We start from the raw sequence: 22412 nt of genomic DNA, 5'->3' as shown, positions 1-22412 counted from the left end.
AAGTATAGTGCAAAGTATGGACCATATACCTCATCATTTTAAACTCTTTTCAACACTTTTCATTGTTTAAATATTTGTAAAACCCAAAGACAGACGTAAAGTGTGACTAATAGTATTGATTAATGAAAAACTGACAAAATATGGAGACACAAGGTTTCTGCCAACAGTGACAATATGTTATAGTATTGGATCATAAGGAGAAAGGAAGAAGGAGGGAGGAAGGGAGGGAGGAAAGCATAGAAGGGATAGAAGGAACGGAGGAAGGAAAGGAGGGAGGAAGGAAGGAAGGGAGGAAAGGAAAGAAGGAAGGGAGAAAGCAAAGGAAGCAAGGAAGGGAGGAAATAAGGAAGGAAAGAAGGAAGGGGAGAGAGAGGGAGAAAAGAAAAGAGGAAGGGATGAAGGAAGGAAAGAAAGATAGAGGAAAGATGGAAGGAAGGGAGGAAAGGAAGGAAGGACAGAAGGGAGGAAGGAAAGGAAGGAAGGAAGGACAGACGGAAGAAAGGAAGGGAGGAAAGTTGGGAAGGAAGATAGAGGAAAGATGGAAGGGAGGAAGGAAAGAAGGAAGGACAGACGGAAGGAAGGAAGGGAGGAAAGAAGGAACAGTCAAAACAGACGGGGTCAATTTGACCCGGGAGGACGACACAAAGGTTAATAGTATAAAAATATATAAACTGATCATGTTCTGCATAGAGAATATTGATCTGAAAAGTAGGGAGTAACTATAGCTGTGAAAGAAATGTAATGGAGTAAAAATACAAAATAACATAAAATGGAAAAACTCAAGTTAAGAACAAATATCTCATGTATAATATTTTCTACCTCTGAGTATTAAGTACTTTGCAGTATCTGTCCAAACTCATGAAACTCTACAACAATCACATTTAAAACAGCACAAAACACAAACAATGATACAATAAAGATTACCATAAATGACAAGCTCCGTGCAGATCATTCATGTTTCAACTTGAGTGTTAAATGATCCTTAACCTTTAGGAGCTCCACATATTGATCCGCTGAACAGAGAGATGTCTGTCTAAAGGAGGATTTACAAAAGATGCACCCCAACTTATTGATCCAGACACCTCGAGGTCTCACTGGATTTATGGATTAGTTTAAAGGAGGGACTCACAAGCTTTTCAAGTCTTAAAGTCAGGAACATTGAAGCCTGTTTTTCTTGCTGTAATCAGTCCTCCTGTTCCTACAGACCATTAGAAGATCCCTTCATAATGCATTTATAATATAAGTAATGGAGGACAAAATCCACAGTCTTCCTGCTGTGCAATGTATTTAAAAGTTGATCTGAAGCTAATATGAAGCTTCAGCCGTCCCAGATGAGTCAAATCAAGTAGAAATCTTATAACTTATATCTTTTTTAGTGCCAAAGTCTCTTTTTTTTTTACTATACTTCCACCACAGCTCAACAGAGGAAACACAAAGAGGGAATTTGATGCTAAAAAGACTGTAAATGTGTCAGATATCCACTCATCCTCATATTATCTTCATATAATCTAAATTATAATCAGGACTGTGGATGTTGTCCTCCATCACTTAGCGCACATTTGGAGAGATTCCTCTTTAATGCTCATTATGAACAGGAGGAATGATTACAGTAAAAACCTGTTTCAGGGTTCATTCAGACATCTGATTATTATATTTTAAGACACACGTAGAACAATTCTGAACCTATCCTTTAATATGAGCTTGAAAGGATAAGTTATTACATCTTCTCCCTCATTATAAAAAAAATCCACCTAACACTTGTTGAATAGTGGACCGTGATTGGCCAGTTTGGTTTGACTGCAGCATAAGGTATAAATGAATAAATCATGATTATACTTGCAAATAGTGTAATCTGGAACCACCCATGTGATTTTCTGGCAATTAGACAAAACAAATCAATATTTCTGATATAAAAACATTTTTCAAGTTTGATCTGAAGACAACAGGAGGAAAAAAAGAAAAAAATCTGACATGTAAAGAATCATATTGTAGTATTTTTTTCCCCAGTGTAACATTAAAGACTGTTTGTTTTATTTATGCAGTGTCTTAACTTGTGAACTGGTTAAACTTTGGCCTCTAGCCTCTCCTCCCCCCCCCCCCCCCCCCCAAACACCCTTAGCGGCCAGCAGGTGTCTGTGTGTGATGTGAATGGCCGAGGAGAAAATAGGACCTCTTGTTCTCCACTGTCCCGGGAAATGAGCTGGAAAATGAGGGGCGGAGGAGCCACACCTCCTTCTCAGGACCCGCTGCACTCCTCCTTTGGGCCGGTCGCTGTTCCTTTCCCCCTCAATCCATGTTGTTTGAATACAGCTGCGACGTATGAATTTAGGAGGGTGCTTAAACAGGCCGACGGTCTGTCACTCTATTTCTTTTACCCTCCCCATCCTCCTCCCCTCCTCTCTTCATCCTCCCCTCCTCTCTTCATCCAACCCCAGCCTGACCTCACTTGACTAGCAGACCCAAACTTACTGAGTCCTTCATTCAAACTCAATCTGCTTTCAGTTCCTCTCAAAGCTTGTTTTATGGGTGAGGGCCTTGTCGACAGCTTTAAACCCCATATTCTCTCACTAATGCCACAATCGACTGAGTGCTGGAGGATTATGGTCTCTTCATGTTGTCATTATGTCGGGCGTCTTAGAAAAAGCTGTTATCTGGTGTAGATGATGGGATTGGAGATCTGCCCTCGTGTGCTTCAGATTAGAGCCTTGACTTAAGTGGGGGTTGTTGTTTTTTAGCTCCTTACATTTCTCCACATGCATATTTGTGGGGTGATTTTATAGGTTCTATAAGTATTCTCTCAGTTTTTATGGCTAGTTGTTGCTTATGTTTAATGCTCTTTTGCTTTAATTTAACTTAAAGGCAACTTCCAGATGTGTTTTAAGACATACAAACAAACTTTATGATATGTTTCTTTCACATTAAAGTTCAATTATCTAGTTTCAAATTCTTTGAAACATCAAGAATCAATGAAAATGAAAAATATTGCTAATTTTAAAAAATGTCTTATACCTCAAACTGAAAAGTCCATTCTCACAGGAGGCTTCAAGTTTCCTCATCACACTTATGTAAGTTGTAAACTGGATTGACAACAAACTTGCTGTGATGTTCGTACATTCACAAGCAGCGAAATGGATAGCTGAAATAGAAATAATCAATAAAAAATGTAATCAATACATTTTAAAAAACAACAAAAACACAATAATAATAAGTAAGTAAAATAGCAATAGGAAACAATAGGAAATATATACAAAAACATTTAAAAATAGGGACAATTCAACAGAAGAAATATTAAAAAAAAATAGGTATAATAGGTGACAGTATAAACAAGAATAATATTGTTATTGCGCAATAGTCGTGATAATACACCTGAGTCAGATACTGATACTGTACAGCTAAATGGAAAAATATATATTGATAATTAAAGTACATTTAACTACTGTAATAATACTTCCATACTTTTAGTAAAGTCACATTTTGAATTCAAGACTTTTACCACTAATGGAGTATTTTTATATTGTTGTATTACTACTTTTAATCAAGTAAAAGATGTCAGTACTTCTTTCATAACTCATTAAATGTGAAAAGTTCAGTCCAATAAAATGATGTTTGTTTTGAATTGAAGCAAAGTAACTTAAATTAAATTCACAATGAGCTTTTTATTAAATATACTGTAGTTCTTTTATAATGTTCTGTGCAAATATCTTGTCCTTGTTTTGTATCTTCTTCCAAAATAAACACTTTTACATTGTTTGTGAACCTGTATCTAGTTCAAGTCGTACTTAGTAAATCCAGTTTCCACCTTAAAAGTTGAGCAGAGCATGAATTATTGATGCTCGTCTCAAATCAAGTCACAGTGATCTGAGCATGCTGTCAGCGAGGCCGTCCGTCTATTTAACTCCTATTTGAAACATGAGCTGCCACCGAAACCTTAATGTGTGGAAAAGAGCCACCTGTAATGACTGTGTCAAATACAATCTGTATTCTCCACTGGTGAGTGCGACCCCATTGTGACCATCGGAGGATATCCCCCGGGGGAGCGTGTGAAAAGTGTGTCTCAACCCCAGCGTGAGTGTGTGAGGAGCAGGCAGCAGGCAGAAGGCCAGGAGCTGTTGTCTGACACTGATTTGTAAAGGGAGACAATACGGCTCATTGACCTGCCCCGGCTCCACTGTCTGTTGCACATACCTCGCCCAACCCTCCCCGGTGGCTCCGCTGCTCTTTAAACACGAGGAGCAGATTGCCACAGGCGCTGGGAGGGGAGGCCGACGGGACACAGGTTGCTTTGACAATGAAGAGTCCTCCGAGAGAAGAGAGACGTGCTGCTCTGAGCCAGAACTTTGATAACATGGAGAAACACAGAAAACAAATGCTAAAAAGCTCTCTATTAATATATCGCCTTCCCTCTCTGACTAATTAAATACTTATTATAAGAAATAGAAGATTAATGCAGCATAATTGGCTTAATAATTGAGTGTTTTAACCAGAATAGGTGCAAAAATCTCTGGTTGAAACTTTCATGCTTCCTTTGACACAAACTAAAGAGAAAAGCTGCAACTCATGAATATTTTCTTTATTAAACATTCTACAGTTTATTTGCTTGTTTAATTGATTAATTGCTTGCATTATAAAACATCAGAAAACAGTGAAAAAACGCCCATCATGGCCTTATTTTGTCCAAAAAGCAGCCCAAAATCAAATGATATTTAATTTACTATCATATAAAACAAACAAACACTGTAAAATGTCACATTTGAGAAGCTGGAACCAGCAAATTTAGGACTTTCTTTGCTTTAAAAAACTGTTTAAATTATTAATCAATAATCAAAAACTTCAGATTCATTGTCTGTAAATCTACAAATGAATGAATCAACTCATTCATTTCAACTTAACTCATTCAACTAATCATTTCTAATCATCTATAAAGACTTGTTTCCCCCTTAATTTGAATGAATTGACTTTAAAAACGAAAAGTATCAGTATTCAACGACCAAACAGCAGATTTGGAAAATATTTATTTTTCCCCTTCATTTTTCATCCCACAACCCCTAAAACTCATCTTATATCTCAACTATACCTTTTTTTTTTTTTAAAGGATTTCAGCTCTGACAAGGGTTGCAAACTGGTCTATAACATTATGGGACCCTAAAAATCTTTGTTTATCGAAGTATTTAAGAGATAATCTTTGAATGAATGTATTAAATAAAAAGGTGAATTACGTTAAAAGTAAATATCAGAATTTCACTTTATCTGCCACCAAGTTTTAACTTCATATTTCCAGCAGCAGCAGCAGCAGCAGGCTTTAACACCTCCTCCTCCTCCTCAGCAGTGATGTATCTCCTCTCATGCTCACGTTGTAAACAAACACCCTCATCCTATTGTCATCCATTCCCATTGTCAGAGTCTGGAGATGACCTTTCCTCTTCTCCTCTCTCTCTCTCTCTCTCTCTCTCTCTCTCCTCCTCTCTCTCTCTCTCTCTCTCTCTCTCTCTCTCTCTCTCTCTCTCTCTCTCTCTCTCTCTCTCTCTCTCTCTCTCTCTCTCTCTCTCTCTCTCTCACCCTTCACAGCCTTTTCTTGTTCCTCCCTTCTCCTTTTCACTGTCGAACACAAGCTGTTGCTCCTGTCCCTGCGGGCCACTCCCTCTCTTGTCTGCTCTTCTTTCACTCCCCCCCCCCCCCCCCCTCCTCTCTCTTTGCCACCATCCACCATCTCTCCCTTCTTTTCTCTCCCTCTCCCCCACCTGTTGAAGCAATTGTTGCACAAGACCGTATTGTTGCTTTCTTATTATTTTATGTCACTCACGACGGGTACTCCGCCTCTTTCTCCACTCCTTTTTTTTCCCCTTCCCTCTGTGCCACTCCCCCTCTTTCTCTCTCTCTCCCTGCTGGGTATAAAACCCAGATAAACAGCTGAGGTGTGATATTCAGCAGAGCACCACAGGAGGTCAAAAGTATTTTAAGAAGAGAAAAAAGGATTTCAAAGCAAACTAAGGTGACAAAAGGGGATATTTTCTTTCCCACGTGGACTTAAATTAGTTGATATTTTCCTCATCAGGCTACAGATGGAAAGAGGCATGTCTGTGTCGCTGTGGTGCGAGGAGGTGGAGGAGGACCAGAGTCAGACCCAGGCAGCGGCCCAGAGCCACATCAGGGGCCCGTCTCAGCTGCGAGCCGCCTGGGACCCCACCGTGTCGGGGCATCGCGTGATCCAGAGGCTGCTCCACGTGGAGGAGAGATACGTGCCCTCCATGCTCTACATCACCCTCATCCATCAGGACCCAGAGCGGAGGGAGGTGCTCACCAAATGGGCCCTGGAGGTATGAAAAGTCTCTCACGCTCCAGTTTCTCAGCTTTCCTCGTGGTTCTGGAGCAGATGTGACACTGATTTCTTCCCATTTTTTTGTTTTTTTCTTCTTCAGGTGTGCTGTGAGTGCGGCTGTGATGAGGCAGTGTTCCCCCTGTCTGTCTCTCTGATGGACAGGTTCCTGTCTGCCTCTCTGTCCCTGCCCGTCTCACCTTACTGCCTGGCCGCCGGATGCATCCTCATCGCCTCCAAGCTCTCAGAGTGCGACAACGTCACGGCCGACACGCTCTGCGCTGCTGCTGAATACAGCTTCCTGCCGTCTGACCTGAGGGTGAGTCAGTCACACAGCATCTACAGACACGTGGGAGAAAACTTTAAATACAATCAGGGCTGTAGAGAAGTGGAAGTAAAGGATCCTACTAAAGTTTTGTGGGTCTTACTATCAACTTAAATCCTTCTTGTAATGACGGTGAAAGAGATAAACTGAACTAAACCTTGATTTTACATATAGAATAACTTGTTTTACACCCTTATTATGATGTTAGTAGAGATTACAAAGTGCTTTATATGGACAAAAATGAAAAATAAACACAAAATACACCATTCAGACAATCTGAATAAGGTTTTTTTTTTAAAAGGCTTAAAATGAAAATGCATTTTGAGAAGCAATATAACAGTAAAAAACAATTTAAAGACATAATTCAAAGGAAAAATGGGTTTTCAGAATTGATTTAAAAGAGATACTGATTGTTATATGTCATCATATGTGGTGGGAAATTAGCATACATACAAAGTTAGGGTCTTAAAAAAGAGACAAACTAATTAAATAACAATACTGACTATCTTCTCTATTGATGTTTTCATGTCTTATCAAAGCCATCGACTGGATATCAGCACATTTAAATGGATCTACAACTAACATTTTATAAATGAATAATCACTCTGTCACATTTATTTTGGATTAATTGATTAATCTCAGTCTATAAATTGGGGATATTAAATGGAGTGATGCATATGGATGACACTGACTACATGAAATATCAGAAGTTTTGGCTCAATAATTTAAAACAGGTGTTTTCATCTGATTTTGAACTTAAATTCTGGGTACATTTAGGAATCTATTGTTAGTTTCACTCAGTCAGAGAATCACCTGCAGCCTTTAAAACCAGGAAATAACAACATTTAAGCTCTATTAAAACATAGAAAACAATTAAATCCATTCCAATATATACTATTATAAGATACTGATAATATTAAAGGAGCATTTCTGACTCTCTCCTCTCCATCAGGAAATGGAGCGTGTCATCCTCGCCACCCTGCGGTGGGACACAGCAGCAGTGACTCCTCAGGACTTCCTCCCTCACTTCCTGGCCTTCGTGGAGGAGTGGGGGGACGTAGACAGCGGTGACTCTGAGGAGCTGCTCTGCACCCTGCGGCGACACAGTGACACCCTGGCTGCCATGTGTGTGTGTGACTCCCGTTTTCTGGGAGCGCCGCCATCACTTGTTGCTGCAGCATCACTGAACTCTGCCCTCAGAGGTTTGGGCAACAAGGGCCCCGCTCAGCTGTCTGTTATGAGTGAAGCGCTGGCGGAGCTGTGCCAAACCGACCTGGTGAGTGTATGTTTGATGAAGTTAGGCTTTTATTTTGACAGGAAATGGGAGCTTTAAATAAACAGAGTAAGACCAGGGTTGGGAAGGTTGCTTTGGAAATGGAATAAGTAATGTAACTATTTCAATTGATTACTTTTCTAATTTTCTAACCAATGTTTTCAGCTGTTAGGGTAAGTGCTCCCATTAAGCTCATCAAAATCTAAGTTCAGCTGTTTTTCATGGATACTGACATGATTTATAAGGGAGATCATTTCTTATAAAGCAACATTTATCTCTAATTTGAAATGTATTCATTAGTTCATGTAGATTATGGAATATAAAATAAAGATATTTGATGAAAAAAGTCAAAAGTCTTGGTACTTTAAGCCCATTATGTGCTCCAAATAAGGTCCACATAAAGATTGATTTACTAAATATTAAACAATATTGATTTTAAAGAATTAAAAACAGCAATATATGTATTCAGTAACATGTTAAATATTAAAAAATGAGGAAAAAACCCTCCTGAGCAAAATCTTAAAGGTCTGACTTCAGATGTAGCCCTCTTTGTAATTATCAATATTACACATTATTTTCTCAGTAACTATAATAGATCACAGTTATATTTATTTATATGGTAAATTAAATTATGTAATGCCGTTACATGTAACTAGTTACTCCCCAACACTTGTTTTAAGGAACCTCTTTGCTTTACAGTCATGCCAAATGTTGAAAGAATCATGCATCCATCATTACAATGATTTTCTCTCTGAATCTCAGGCGGTGCTGCAGTGCTACAGCGAGATGATCGAGTATGCCCTCCAACAGCGGCTGAGGAGTGGGCTTCAGCAGGGGCCCATGGAGAAAGGAGAAGAGGTGGAAAACGAAAGGTCCGGGACTCCCACCGACATGAGAGAGATTGATTTCTAAACACACTGAATCAGCTGTTACACTGAAAGTGTGAATCAATCAAAAAAAAACCTTTTAAGTTCATCAGTCAAACTGATATAAATTGATTATGACCTCGAGAAAAAATGCCCTGACATTTTATAACTTTTATATTTTGAAAATTACTTTATTGAATGACTGTTAATTTATTTTTTATCTTATTTATTTATGAATATTTTTTGCATTTATGTGTTTTTTTCCATGTGCCATATTTTATTATCTATTCCACTTAATTTTATTTTTAGGCCTAGGTGTTATTTTGACATTTTTATACATAATATTTATACCTTTTATTTATTATTATTATTATTGTTGTTATTATTATTATTGTTATTATTATTATTATTGTTATTATTGTTGTTGTTGTTGTTGTTATATTATTATTATTATTATTATTATTATTATTATTATTATCATGTGCAATTTTTTGTCTCTTTTGATGTTAATTTATTTCAATTTGCCATAATTTTGTGTTTGTGTGCCGAATTGAATATACAACAAAAATCTATTTTTCAAAGCAATTAAAAACTTTTGTACATATATATTTTGTGTTGTTTATGTTTTATTCTGAAGGGACGATGCTGCCTTTAAAGACTATTCACAGGCTTGTAATTCTGAGCTTTTACAATTGATCTAATTTAGTGGGACCAATATGAGTATTTTGATCTAGTACTTTAAATGTATAGTGCTTTTAGTTGTGTATTATGTAATGTTTATTTACTACTACTACTACTGTACTACGACTACTACTACTACTAATAATAATAATAATAATAAGAAGAAGTGCTTAACATTAGAATGGCGTAAAAGGAACATAAAACAAGGTTAAAAAGAAACAAAACAAACAAAAACAAAAAGAAAAACATTAATTTAAAATAATATGGAAGATAAAACAATTATTAATTATAGTAAAATAGTAAAAAAAAAAAAAAAAGTTCATTGTAAAAGTAGCCAAAACATAGAATAAATAAAATCGACTAAAAATGAAAGGACATATTATTATTATTATTATTATTATTATTATTATTATTATTATTATTATTATTATTATTATTATTATTATTATTATAACCTGCTAAATGGACACAAGGAAAAGAAAAAAAACATTTTCGTCTTTATTCTTTTGTTTTCTTAGCAACTTTTGTTTGTTTGCTTGTTTTTCTCCTTGTACAAAAACAATGAAAAACTTGAATCAGCCGAAAATATTAGAAGTTTTAACTTATAATAAATATAATGTCCCATCATTAGTTGACTTTAATTTCAGTATCACAACTCAACAACTCTCTAATCATCCCATCGCCTATTATTCCCAAACATCAGGTATCTTTATAATTTCCCACTGTCCTTAAATGCATCACGGCGAACCACTGCTGCATTCACGTGACGTCATTTTAATCCGACGCTGCCACAGACTGATCGTGCTTTTTTTTTGTTTTTAGCATCGGATCAGATACTAGAAACACTCCTGTGGTAAGAGACGACACATTTAAACACATATATTTTGGGTTTTATCTCATTGTACTTTTCATTGTGCTTAAATGTTGCGTTCAAAAGCCCATTTCCAGGTAAGATCATGAGAGGAAGGAGCTGTGCTAGATGTTTCAATAGCTTAAAGCTGCAGTAATGGGTTAACACAAACTGCTATGTCAGCTGTAATATAGCGTTTGAAGGTGAAAAATGATTATAATGTTGTTAAAAAAACCAAACATTAAGTCATACATACTCTAGACCTGACTTCTCATGTCTTTACAGGCACGGAAATATCAGTTTTGTGTTGAATCCTCCTCATCCCGGATCAGCATCCGTGTTGATCTTTAAGATAGAGACACAAAAAAATAGCTCATATAGCTCCTAATAATCCTTTAAAACATGCTGTAATCATGATATCATATATCCTACTGCAGTAAAAGTACATCAGTATTATTAGTGATGTAGTATGCAGTATTACAGTAAAAGTACTGCAGTAGTATAGTGATGTAGTATGCAGTATTACAGTAAAAGTACTGCAGTATTATGAGTGATGTAGTATGCAGTATTACAGTAAAAGTATTGCAGTATTATGAGTGATGTAGTATGCAGTATTACAGTAAAAGTATTGCAGTATTATGAGTGATGTAGTATGCAGTATTACAGTAAAAGTAGTGCAGTATTATGAGTGATGTAGTATGCAGTATTACAGTAAAAGTATTGCAGTATTATGAGTGATGTAGTATGCAGTATTACAGTAAAAGTACTGCAGTATTATGAGCGATGTAGTATGCAGTATTACAGTAAAAGTACTGCAGTATTATGAGCGATGTAGTATGCAGTATTACAGTAAAAGTACTGCAGTATTATGAGTGATGTAGTATGCAGTATTACAGTAAAAGTAGTGGTTTGGTCCTCTGACTGATATATTATTATTATGACATCATTATATTATTAATAGTGAAGCATCAGTGTTAGAGCAGCATGTTACTGTTGTAGCTGCTGGAGGTGGAGCTAGTTTACACTACTTTATATACAGTTAGCTAGTTTAGTCCAGTGGTTCCCAACCTAGGGGTGGGGCCCCTTCAAAGGGTCAGCAGATAAATGTGAGGGGTGGTGAGATGATTAAACTTACAATATTTAATTTTCTGCCACTAGGGGTCTGTCATTTAAAGCAATAATACTTCTATGTTTTCTTTATTATACTTTACTATACTTCCACCGCAGCTCAACAGGGAAACACAAAGAGGAAATTTAATGCTAAAAAGACTGTAAATGTGTCAGATATCCACTTGATATGACTAACTCAGACTGCTGAAGCCTCATATAAGCTTCAGATTCACTTTAAATGACTGTCCTCCATCACTTCCACTGAAAACACATTTGAAGGAGATCTTTTGACAGTCAGTATGAACAGGAGGAATGATTACAGTGAAGGAAAACCTTTTACCTGACTACTGGTTTAAAGACAGACATTGAAAATCATGAACTTGTCCTTTAAGATTGTTTAATAGTTTGCATGTAGACGTTCTCCGTGTTGCATCTGACTGTTGTTCATCTTTTAAGGAGGATGAACTTGAATCCCGGCTGGCTGCTGCTGCTTCTCTCCGTCTCTGCCGGCGTCTGGTCAGTGCCTATCGATCGCAATGGAGGCAATCAAGAAGCTAAAGAGGAAGTCCCGGAGGAGAGCGTGGTAATACTCTCTCAGTAATCTATAATCCATTTAGTTCTGTTATTGGTTTAGATGTTTTTTTTAATGGGATTTGGTCAGGATTCATTTCGTTGTGAGTAACCTGTCCTTTACAACAAACCTGTTTCAGGACACCGGCCTTTACTACGACAGATACCTCCGAGAGGTGATTGAGGTTTTGGAGACCGACCCTCATTTCAGAGAGAAACTACAGACGGCAAACACAGAAGACATAAAGGTTAGCATCTCTTCCTCTTCCTCTCTCTCTTCTCTCTCATTCTTACAGCTTACCTTTTAGATGATCTGATATTTATCATGTTCATCTCACCTGGATGTTCTCGTGTCCTCCGTCAGAACGGTCGCCTCAGTAAAGAGTTGGACCTGGTCAGCCACAACGTCCGCACTCGCCTGGATGAGCTGAAGCGGCAGGAAGTCTCTCGCCTCAGGATGCTGCTGAAGGCCAAACTGGACAGCACCAACACACAGAGTGAGTCGACTCAGCGTGACAGAGATGCTGAGAGATGCTGAGTCTTTTTATCAACTGTAGATTTAGGAGAATATGAGGAAAATGATGTCATCACAGTGCTGTGATAGAGAAAAGCATACAGATGACAAACAGATCTTTTTAAAACTAGTCTTATCTTGTCATTCATAGTTTTAATAATTTACTATAGAATATATATGTTCTACTATATACATTGTCAAATTCCTTTTTTTATATACTTTTATCTTTTCAAAACTAATTTCTTATCTGTAGCTGCTTCCAAATTTAAAATTCATGATAAAGACAATTTATAATATAAGTTTTAAATTAAACCCAAAAAGGAAGAAAAAAAAGTAAGATATGACAAACAGGTTGGATACTCCACACATTTATGTACATTAAATACCTTTACATACATTTATATACACTTAAATACAAAAATAGATTTTAAAAATGTGCTCATGTTCGGTGTGTAAATGAGAAAAGCTCTTTCATCAACATATACAAGTATTGAGGTATCATGTGTACAAAATAGGAGAAGTTTTGTCATATTTTATATTTAGTTTATGTTCATGGATGCGAATTATAATTTGCCACAAAAAGAGCAGAAGAAAATACAATATGTCCAAATGAATAAATACATTTTTTAAACTTTTAAAATTTTTGCTGTTGTAAAATATACACCTGGACAGAAATGAGAAATTGTTGGTATTAATAAAAATAAAAAAAACTTTATTTATAGAGCACCTTTCATACAGGGGATGTAGCTCAAAGTACATTAAAGAGAAAAATACAATAAAATAAAACAAAAGGAAACCTACAGATAAAAGTAAAATGAGACATTTATTAAAAAATAAGTTAGAATGACACTAATTAAAAGAAATACATTTTCAGCTGTCATTTAAAAACATTCACAGAGCTCACATCTCTTATAGCTTTAGGTGGAGTATTCCATCATAATTAAAGAAAGCTGCACTTCCTGTTTATTAAATATCTTCCATGCAGAGATGTGAGGATGTGCAGGACTTTAACGGTACTTTCTAATCTGCTGCACAGGCCTGCAGATGGACCACGCCTCCCTGCTGAAGCAGTTTGAACATCTGGATCCGCACAATCAAAACACCTTCGAGGCCAAAGACCTGGAGCTGCTAATCTCCACGGTAAGATCCTGCAGGAGGCGATAAACGACAAGCCGGAGAGTTAAGAGACTTTCTGTCCAAGTAAAAACATTCCAGCAGGATTATAATTATACTGATTTGTGACTCAAGGGTGCTTCAATTACATTTCAAAACAAGACGGCAAATCATGTCGCTGATTGTTCCAGACACTCGATTTGTCTCGTATCTGACCTCGTGTTTTTGATTTCAAGATGACGTCCTCTGTCTGTCTCACTGGCTCTTTTTGTTTAGGCCACCAAGGATCTGGAGAACTACGACGCCGAGAGGCACGAGGAGTTCAAGCGCTACGAGATGCTGAAGGAGCACGAGAGACGGGAGTACCTGAAGGGCCTGGACCAGGAGAAGAGAGAGAAAGAGGAGAAGAGATTGCAGGAGCTGAAGGATAAACACCGCCAGCACCCCAAAGTCAACGCTCCGGTAATCACAAATGCATCCATGTAGATTTTTGGGTTTTTTTTGTGGGAAATGAATCAAACTCTTTTACATCTTTCTCCTCTTTCTGCTACTCAGGGAAGTGTCGCTCAGCTGCGGGAAGTCTGGGAGGAGACCGATGGACTGGATCCTCAAGAGTTCAACCCTAAAACCTTCTTTAAACTGCACGGTGACTGACACCTCTTCCCTTTTCATCCTTATATCTCATATCCCACTGCTGAGTTTGATATGAAAAATAATCCCAATTTTCTTCTCCTCGTCCTGTTTTAGATACGAATGAAGACAGTGTTTTAGATGAGCAGGAATTGGAGGCTCTCTTCACTAAAGAGGTAAAATCCTTCACTACATCATGGCTTCATCAGTCGGGTTCATGAAAGCTCTTCCAACCGTATAACATGATGTGAAAAATGGATGATTATCTTTTTGAAATATCCAGCTGTTGGGCCTTTTTTTCTGAGCTCCAGCACACTTTCAGACGAGTTAAAACGTGTAACCTGACAGCAACATCTGTTCATTTCCCTCCTCCAGCTGGAGAAAGTCTACGATCCAAAGAACGAGGAAGATGATATGATGGAGATGGAGGAAGAGAGGCTGAGGATGAGGGAGCATGTGATGAAGAATGTGAGTCTTAATCAGTTTCTGCTCTTGTTTTCATCTTCTTCTCTTTTTTTAAATCTACATTTCTTTAACTGCTTTCTGTGTTTTTTTTAAAAGGTGGATACAAATAAAGACCGTCTCGTCAGCCTGGAGGAGTTCCTCAAATCCACAGAGAAGAGGGAGTTCAATAATCCCAGAGAGTGGGAGGTAAAGAGTTCAGAGGTGGCCTGAAGGTTGGGGGAAGTGGGCGAGCGAGCGGAGGGTCTGTGGTTCAAATCCCAAAACGAGCTGGGAAAATGTGGGTGGTGAGGTTTAACGGGGATAACGCTGTTCCCTCCATCATCAGAGCACACACTTGGAGCTGCTGCAGTATCATAATATGTTTAGTTTAATACAGGTGTGTGCACATCAGGACTGACTTCTACATGAGTTTGTGGTAATATGTTGTCAAAGCTATCCGATGCTACAGTGTGTAATAAGGAGCAGGCAGTGTAGCATCATTGCATGTTAAACAGTGAGTGTAGATTTCCCCTTTAATGCTAAGAAAAGATGCAGGAATGGAGACAGAGGCTAAAGAAATAGGTGAGAAAACATGTGCATGAGTATGAAGAGGCTTTGAGGATGAGGAAAAACATCCAGTCAGTCTTTAAGATAAGAAACACCAGCAGTGGAAGGATATTACAAATACCATAAGTGCATTTTTATAAAGATAAGGAATCATCCACACTGTTGAAACAAGCCTCAGACATATCACAGATAGATTTACAATATATACATTACAATACTTTAGACTGTGAAGTGATTTGTTTATTTATATTTGTGCAAAAATAAGTAAAGTGTGAACTACTCAGTCCATGATATGGCAACAATCTATAGCATACATATATAGATGCATGTCTAAATATTAAATACAATAAATATAATGATGGTAATTGAAAGGTTGTTATACATATATATACATATACGTATCTCTATGTAATATACACAACCTGTTCAGTCATAATACAACACTGTTCAAGTATTTACTGTATAATAGAAATAGAAGAGAATACTGTAAAATAGCATATAATATAATCATATAGAAGCATAATAATAGCAGCATAATATAGCATTGTGCAATAGAGATACAAGTAATATAATTCAATATTAACAGATAACTTACTATATATAACCCCCCCCCCCCCCCCTCGTCGTCTCTCCAGACTCTGGACACCATGCCGGTCTACTCAGAGGAAGAGCTGCAGCGGTTTGAGGCCGAACTCAGAGACAAAGAGGAGGAGCTGAAGAGGAAGGCCGAGACTCTTCGTCAGGAGCAGGAGTTGCTGAAGGAGAGAGGCAAAGCCCTGGAGGCCCAGAGGAGAGAGTACCAGCAGGTAAACTGTCCCAGCGCCTCCGTTACTGCTTCATATGATCCAAAACTGAACTAAGAAGTCTTTAAATGTGGATCATAAGAACTGAGATAATCAGGCTGGCTGAATCACTTTTATCGGAGAGACTTTCCTGATTTTATTTGAGTTTAAATTTTCCTTGAATTGCTTTTATCTCCTTTTAAATAATCTTGCTTTTTCCCTACTTTTTACTTATCAAATTGGTTTTATTTGCTCTGTTATAAATCATAATTATTATAAAATGTGTGTATTTTTCCACCTTGTGAAGCACTATTTACCTCAGATTTTGAAAAGTGCTCTATAAATAAAGTTATTAGTATCATTATTATTAATTATAGGACCTTATTCATCACTTGTCTTCACATTTCAGGCGGTTTTAGAGATGTCACAGAGGCAGAAGGAGCAGCAGGCACCAGACGTGCAGCCTCCTGCAGGTCCTAACGGAGAACTACAGTTTCAACCAGAGGCACCCAAAGTAGAAGATAAAGGTAAACGCTTTAACACTTCCAGTATCGTCTGGTTGAACTGATGCTGTAATGGTTTCCAGTAAGTGAATCATCATCATCATCTTCCTCTTCCTCTTCTCTCTCACAGAGGCAAAAGCTCCAGTTGAACATGCTGCTGAAGCTCCCAATAATATGCCTGCGGAGCCTCCACAGAATCTGCCCATACACACTTAACGCAGCACGCTCCAGCAGCCTTAACACACACACACACACACACACACACACACTTACACACATGATTTGCACTGACACAGATCTCTAGATGGGTTCTGCAAACTGAATTATGTGAACTGTATGTATAAATCCAGACAGGCTGGCTTTTTATCATGACTTATATTGTGCAGTGTGTTCATCTCTGTGGTCTACAGTCGATTGAAGGTCTCCGAACACCCGATATCAACGTGTGTGTTTATACGTGTGTCTTCAGAAAATCTTCAGTTTCAGTGAAGTTTTTATTCATGCAGCGGTCTCCACTGTAAAATCATTCAAACATCTTCCAATAAATTGTTAATTTAAAACCTATGAACTTGTTAAATGTGATTTTTTTTTTCAATAGTAAGTTCATGTTTGTTAAACCACACATACACACGATGTCAGAAACTCAATTTAAAAAAGAAATACAAGATTTGCTTTTAGAGATTTGATTAATTTTTATATTTGAGATCAGTAAAAATGCAGCAAACATCCTTTTTTTGTCAACTTTTCCCAAAATGACCCACAATATACATTTTTTTTATTACTTATATCCTTTTTTTTAATACTGTGGCAAAATGTTTATGTATTCTTCATGTTCAGTAAAATGTAATTAAAGTCATTATAGCTGCATAGGACCATAATGTAGTCTGTGAATATGTTTTCCTCCATAAAAAAATAGCGTAAAACCTGAAGAAGACCTCTCTGCTCTCTGAAAGCTTCATTAAAGGAGCAGTCTGTAGAGTTTAGCAGCATCTAGCAGAGCAGACTTGGCAGAAATGGAATATATTGTAAGTATGTTTTAATTAGTGTATAATCACCTGAAAATAAGCATCATTGTGTTTTCATTAACTTAAAATGATCTCTTTATATCTACTTATGGCGCTTTTCCACTACACAGTTCCAGCTCGACTCGCCTCGGTTCTTTTTGCGTTTCCACTAGGGAAAGTAGCTGGTACCTGGTACTTTTTTAGTACCTGCTCTGGTGAGGTTCCAAGCGAGCCGAGCCGGTACTAAAATGTGACGTCGACACACTGCTGGCCGCTGATTGGTCAGAAGAGTTGTTGCTGGAGTCATGAGCCGTCCGGCATTTTTAAATACCAGCAGCAGCGTTACAACCATAGTTACAGTTATACGGCGTTACCATAGTTACAGCCATACAGCTCAATTTTCTTGCTTTGTGTGTGACAGAAAGCCTCATACAGCAGCAAGTACACCACTGCCTCAATGTCCATTGTTTATGTGTTTTGTGTCGCGTATAAAACGAAGTCACGGCAGTTTCGCGGAGCCGTGCTATGACGACCCCGCCCACGTTGAGTAGGTACTTTTTTTGTAATGGAAAAGGTCGAGGCGAGCCGAGTCGTGCTGGAAATGTGTAGTGGAAAAGCGCCAATAGAGAGCAGGTCCTTGTATATGTTGCACAGCTATGTTTCTACAGTAGCCTAGGAGGGACAAACTAGAGACGGCCTCACAAGCTTTGCAGCCGCCGTAGATTCTCCTACACGCTTGGGAAGAGAGAGAGGGGGGGGGGGGGGGGGGGATGTATTCAGTTGGTTGCAATCTGCAGCTTCACAACTAGATGCCACTAAATCCTACATGGTGCACCTTTAAGGAATAACAACATATTTATTAATGACTGCTGAGGTTTATATGAATGAAATCTAGATTAGAAGTTCAGATGTTTGGTATATATGGAGATTAATTAGGAGGAGGAGGGGTGTAAGTGTAAAAACCTGTAACTACAACTTAAATATCAGATTGAGGCATTAAAAGATAGAAAAATTTGATAAAATATGACTTTCGTTGAGCATATTATTAAATTATCTCACTTTTGCATGTAGGAGTGATTTCACAGATCTGCTAACTTAAATTAAAAGATTATTATTGTAGTAAAAATATGTTTTAATGTAATTTTGAGCCGTTTTTTTTTCTGGCACAACAAATCAAACAAAAAGAAATCCTAGTAGTGTGTATAGTGTAACAGCCTGGGGGTCTCAGCCGGCCTCGTCTCCCTCCTCTGGGTCTCCCTCCTCTGGGTCTCCGTGTGTCTCTGCAGACTCGGAGCCTGTTGTTCACTGTCACGGCTCCCCGGGGAGCTGCTGATCCTTGTTGTTGTACCGCTGAACGAGATGCTCCCCTGGCCGCCGCTCAGGGACATTCCTATCAGCATTCCTCTAACCTACTGACCCCTCGTGACCCCCGCATACTACACCCCCCCCCCTCCTCCTCCTCTCCTGGTGTGTCCATGCAGCTGTCTGCTGTCAGTCACCTCCGTCACATCGGCCAAATGAAGCCGTCTTAAGGCAGCTGTCAGGATCATGCAGGAGGAGGAGGAGGTGTTTATTAGGATGCAACTTTACCAACAGAGAAGAGAAATGCTACTGAGAAAATGTCTGTTCTTCTATTTCTAACCTAGATAAATCTTCCTTATTGAGTATAGGTAAAAAAAACATTGTGGATTATTTCATTTCCCTTTTGGACTGAAGGCCAGAATAAATGAAAAACAATAGTGGAAGATATCAATAATGCTGATACTGGAGGATATTAACAGTTTGCTGATATATTATTACAACATTTTAGTGCCAAAGCTAATGAGAGTAAGACAGTAGATCTATTTAGATACTCACTGATTAGAACTGAGATGAAAATTAGTAGTTTAAACTACTTTTTATAAGCTGAAATTCAACTTTAAATGAGACTTTGAATGCTGGACTAAAGCTGCAGTCTTTCAAAAAAACTACAGCCAATAACCTCAATAATGACCAATTCTTGTTTGTATCACGCAATACTTTTATCAAAAACTCAAAAATTGGGACTAAAATACTATGAAACCTTCAGTTTAACCAATAAATACTTAAATAAAGTGATTTCAAGCATCACCAGCCATGTTTTTATATCTTCCTTCTTACATGTATTTGTTTATGTGTTTATTTATAGATGCTAAATGTCCCCGATGATTCAGGTCTCTGTGGGATCAGTATCAGGTGTGTGTTGTGTTGTGTTGTGTTGTGTTGTGTTGTGTTGTGTTGTGTGGTGTGGTGTTGTGTTGTGTTGTGTTGTGTTGTGTGGTGTGGTGTGGTGTGGTGTGGTGTGGTGTGGTGTGGTGTGGTGTGGTGTGGTGTGGTGTGGTGTGGTGTGGTGTGTGTGTGTGTGTGTGTGTGTGTGTGTGTGTGTGTGTGTGTGTGTGTGTGTGTGTGTGTGTGTGTGTGTGTGTGTGTGTGTGTGTGTGTGTGTGTGTGTGTGTGTGTTTGTGTTTGAGCTTCATCTTCACCAGGAGCTCCGACATTTCATCCAGCTGTTGTTGAGCAGAGGAGACGCTGAAGCTGTCAGCACGCTGTCAGAGTGACTGTGAAGAGGAAGAGGAGGAGGAGGAGGAGGAGGAGGAAGAGGAAGAGGAGGAGGAGGAAGAGGAGGAGGCAGTGTGATGTGCAGTGTGTGCACAGTGTTCAAAGGTATCGCTACTAAGAAATAGTATTACTGTATATATTTTATATATTTACTCCACATTATTTTAAATTAATTACACTTTTTTTTCTTTCAAGTGGTTAAAAGTAAAAACATTTACTCAAGTACGGGTTGCAGAACTTTTTCAAATTTTCTTTAAACTTCTTTATACTTATAACTTATTTACTTTATACTTATATTACTTTATACTGTGCTATGTTTCAGAGGCAAATTTTGTATTTTGTACTCTGCTATATCCACCACATTACAAAGGAATTAGCAGTATTTTACTTTTTCTCTACAAGAGGTTGAAAGAATTATTGTATTGTTATATTTAACTTCGTTTTTTATTTTTTTCTCTTTTTTTAACTACTTGATATTTTTACTGTACTACATTTCAGAGGCAAATCTTTCACTTTTAACTCCTCTATATCCTTTACATTTCACAGGAGTCACTTTTCTTTTAAAGTAATTCAAGTACTGTACTTAAGTACAACTTTGCAGTACTTATACTTAACTTGAGGTTGTTTTCCCCCCATTTTCTACTATTATACAGCAAATATCGCACTATTTACTCCTTTTTTTAAATCTGATATTTTGCAAATGAGGTTTTTAACCACAAAATATGAGATGAGTTCTTATAATATTATTCATTATAAATTAAACTAATCAGGCATAAATCAGTCAACACAGATAAAGTTACTTCTCCCTCCACCTGCTACAACTTCAAAACATTGTTTATTATCAATAATTATGATCCAAAACTATAATATATGATAAAATAACTCTGATAGGGGTGTTTCTGCTGCATAATGATAATACTTGTGTACATATTCAGTAAGATTTTCAATGCATGTCTTGTATTTCCACAAAGTAAAATTGCTTATATGTTACTTCAGTGCAGGATCTGAATATTCTTCCAACACTTTATGATCGTTTTTGTGCAACATCTACAGTTTAACCCTCCTGTTGTCCTAGAGTCAGGGAAGGAAGGGAGGAAGAAGGAAGGAAGGGAGGGGGGAAGGAAGGATGGAAGGGGGGAAGGAGGAAGGAAGGATGGAAGGGAGGATGGAAGGATGGAAGGGAGGAAGAAGGAAGGAAAGGAGGGAGGGAGGAAAGGAGGAAGGAAGGAAGGGAGGAAAGGAAAGAACGAAGGACGGAGGAAAGAAGGAAGGAAGGAAGGTAGGAGGGAGGGAGAAAGGAAAAGAGGAAGGGAGAAAGGAAAAGAGGAAGGGAGGAAGGAAGGAAGGAAAGAAGGAAGGGAGGACGGTAGGGGGAGTAAAGAAAGAGAGAAGGAGGGAGGGAGTAAAGAAGGAAGGAAGGAAGGAAGGAAAGATGGAAGAGAGAAGGAGGGAGGGAGGAAGGACAGAAGGAAGGAAGAAAGGGGGATGGAGGAAGGAAAGAAGGAAGGGAGGAAAGAAAGAGAGAAGGAGGGAGGGAGGAAGGACAGATGGAAGGAAGGAAGTCAAGCAAACAGACGGGGTCGATTTGATTTAATGCACAATAAGAGCTTAAATTATTATCATAGTTTTCCTTGTTTCACACAGGTTTCAAAAAAAGTCCTCACAATATAAAACAGCAGTGAAAAGAGCTGCTCTTCACTGTGAGTGATTGTGCTTTTGATATTTAAGATTTCAGGTATTTTGATACTTTTAGTTCCGGAATCTTCTCCCAACCAAATGTGGCCAATCTGACTCGTCCCAATCCCTCAACGAGACGCTGTAATTCAGTAAATGTGCTTCCTCTTTTGGACGTTGTGCTGAGCTTTCAGTAATTCACCTTACTGAGGACGATGCTGCCAAATGACTATGTGTTCCTCTCTGCTCTCCTTTTAGGCTTTTTTCTTTTTAATATCTGATGAATCGAAAAGACGTTGACTTCCCCACATGTTTTTAGATAATGCAGAATTCTGTGATTGAGTAAAGTGGAGAGCTTCATATTCACTGACTCGTCTCTCAGGCTGCTCCGATCAGTCCAATCAGTGACAGACTTTATTGTTATTATAGAAGGATTTTGCTAAAACACACTGCGGATGTATGCTTGCTCCTTTTTATGACTATAATTGTCCACAGAGATAGCAAAATGGGTCAATGACGTATAAGGATTTGCAACAACTCAATTGTAGAATAATAAAAAACAAGCATATCTAATGCAGTAGTTCAAACATTCAGATTGTTGTGTACCTGAAGATCC

General features: G+C 38.1%; 2 protein-coding genes across 2 annotated transcripts; both read left to right on the top strand.

Annotated features, from left to right (window-relative positions):
- Positions 1 to 6071: 6071 nt before the first annotated feature.
- Positions 6072 to 8823, top strand: ccndx (cyclin Dx). The gene is made up of 4 exons (XM_062438474.1): positions 6072 to 6314; positions 6417 to 6632; positions 7591 to 7914; positions 8674 to 8823. Exons 1-4 carry the CDS (start codon positions 6072 to 6074, stop codon positions 8821 to 8823), a joined length of 933 nt encoding a protein of 310 aa, XP_062294458.1.
- Positions 8824 to 10226: 1403 nt separating this feature from the next.
- Positions 10227 to 17105, top strand: nucb1 (nucleobindin 1). The gene is made up of 13 exons (XM_062438399.1): positions 10227 to 10311; positions 11875 to 12001; positions 12129 to 12236; positions 12353 to 12485; positions 13539 to 13642; positions 13892 to 14077; positions 14171 to 14261; positions 14363 to 14421; positions 14621 to 14713; positions 14807 to 14896; positions 15892 to 16062; positions 16448 to 16565; positions 16672 to 17105. The coding sequence occupies exons 2-13, from the start codon at positions 11879 to 11881 to the stop codon at positions 16755 to 16757; spliced, it is 1362 nt and encodes a 453-aa protein (XP_062294383.1). The 5' UTR covers positions 10227 to 10311; positions 11875 to 11878; the 3' UTR covers positions 16758 to 17105.
- The last annotated feature ends 5307 nt before the right edge of the window (positions 17106 to 22412 follow it).

Source organism: Scomber scombrus, chromosome 18 (assembly GCF_963691925.1).
Source record: "Scomber scombrus chromosome 18, fScoSco1.1, whole genome shotgun sequence".
Lineage (NCBI taxonomy): Eukaryota > Metazoa > Chordata > Actinopteri > Scombriformes > Scombridae > Scomber > Scomber scombrus.
The sequence above is the reverse complement of the archived record's forward strand: the minus strand, read 5'-3'. Positions and strand labels throughout refer to the sequence as shown.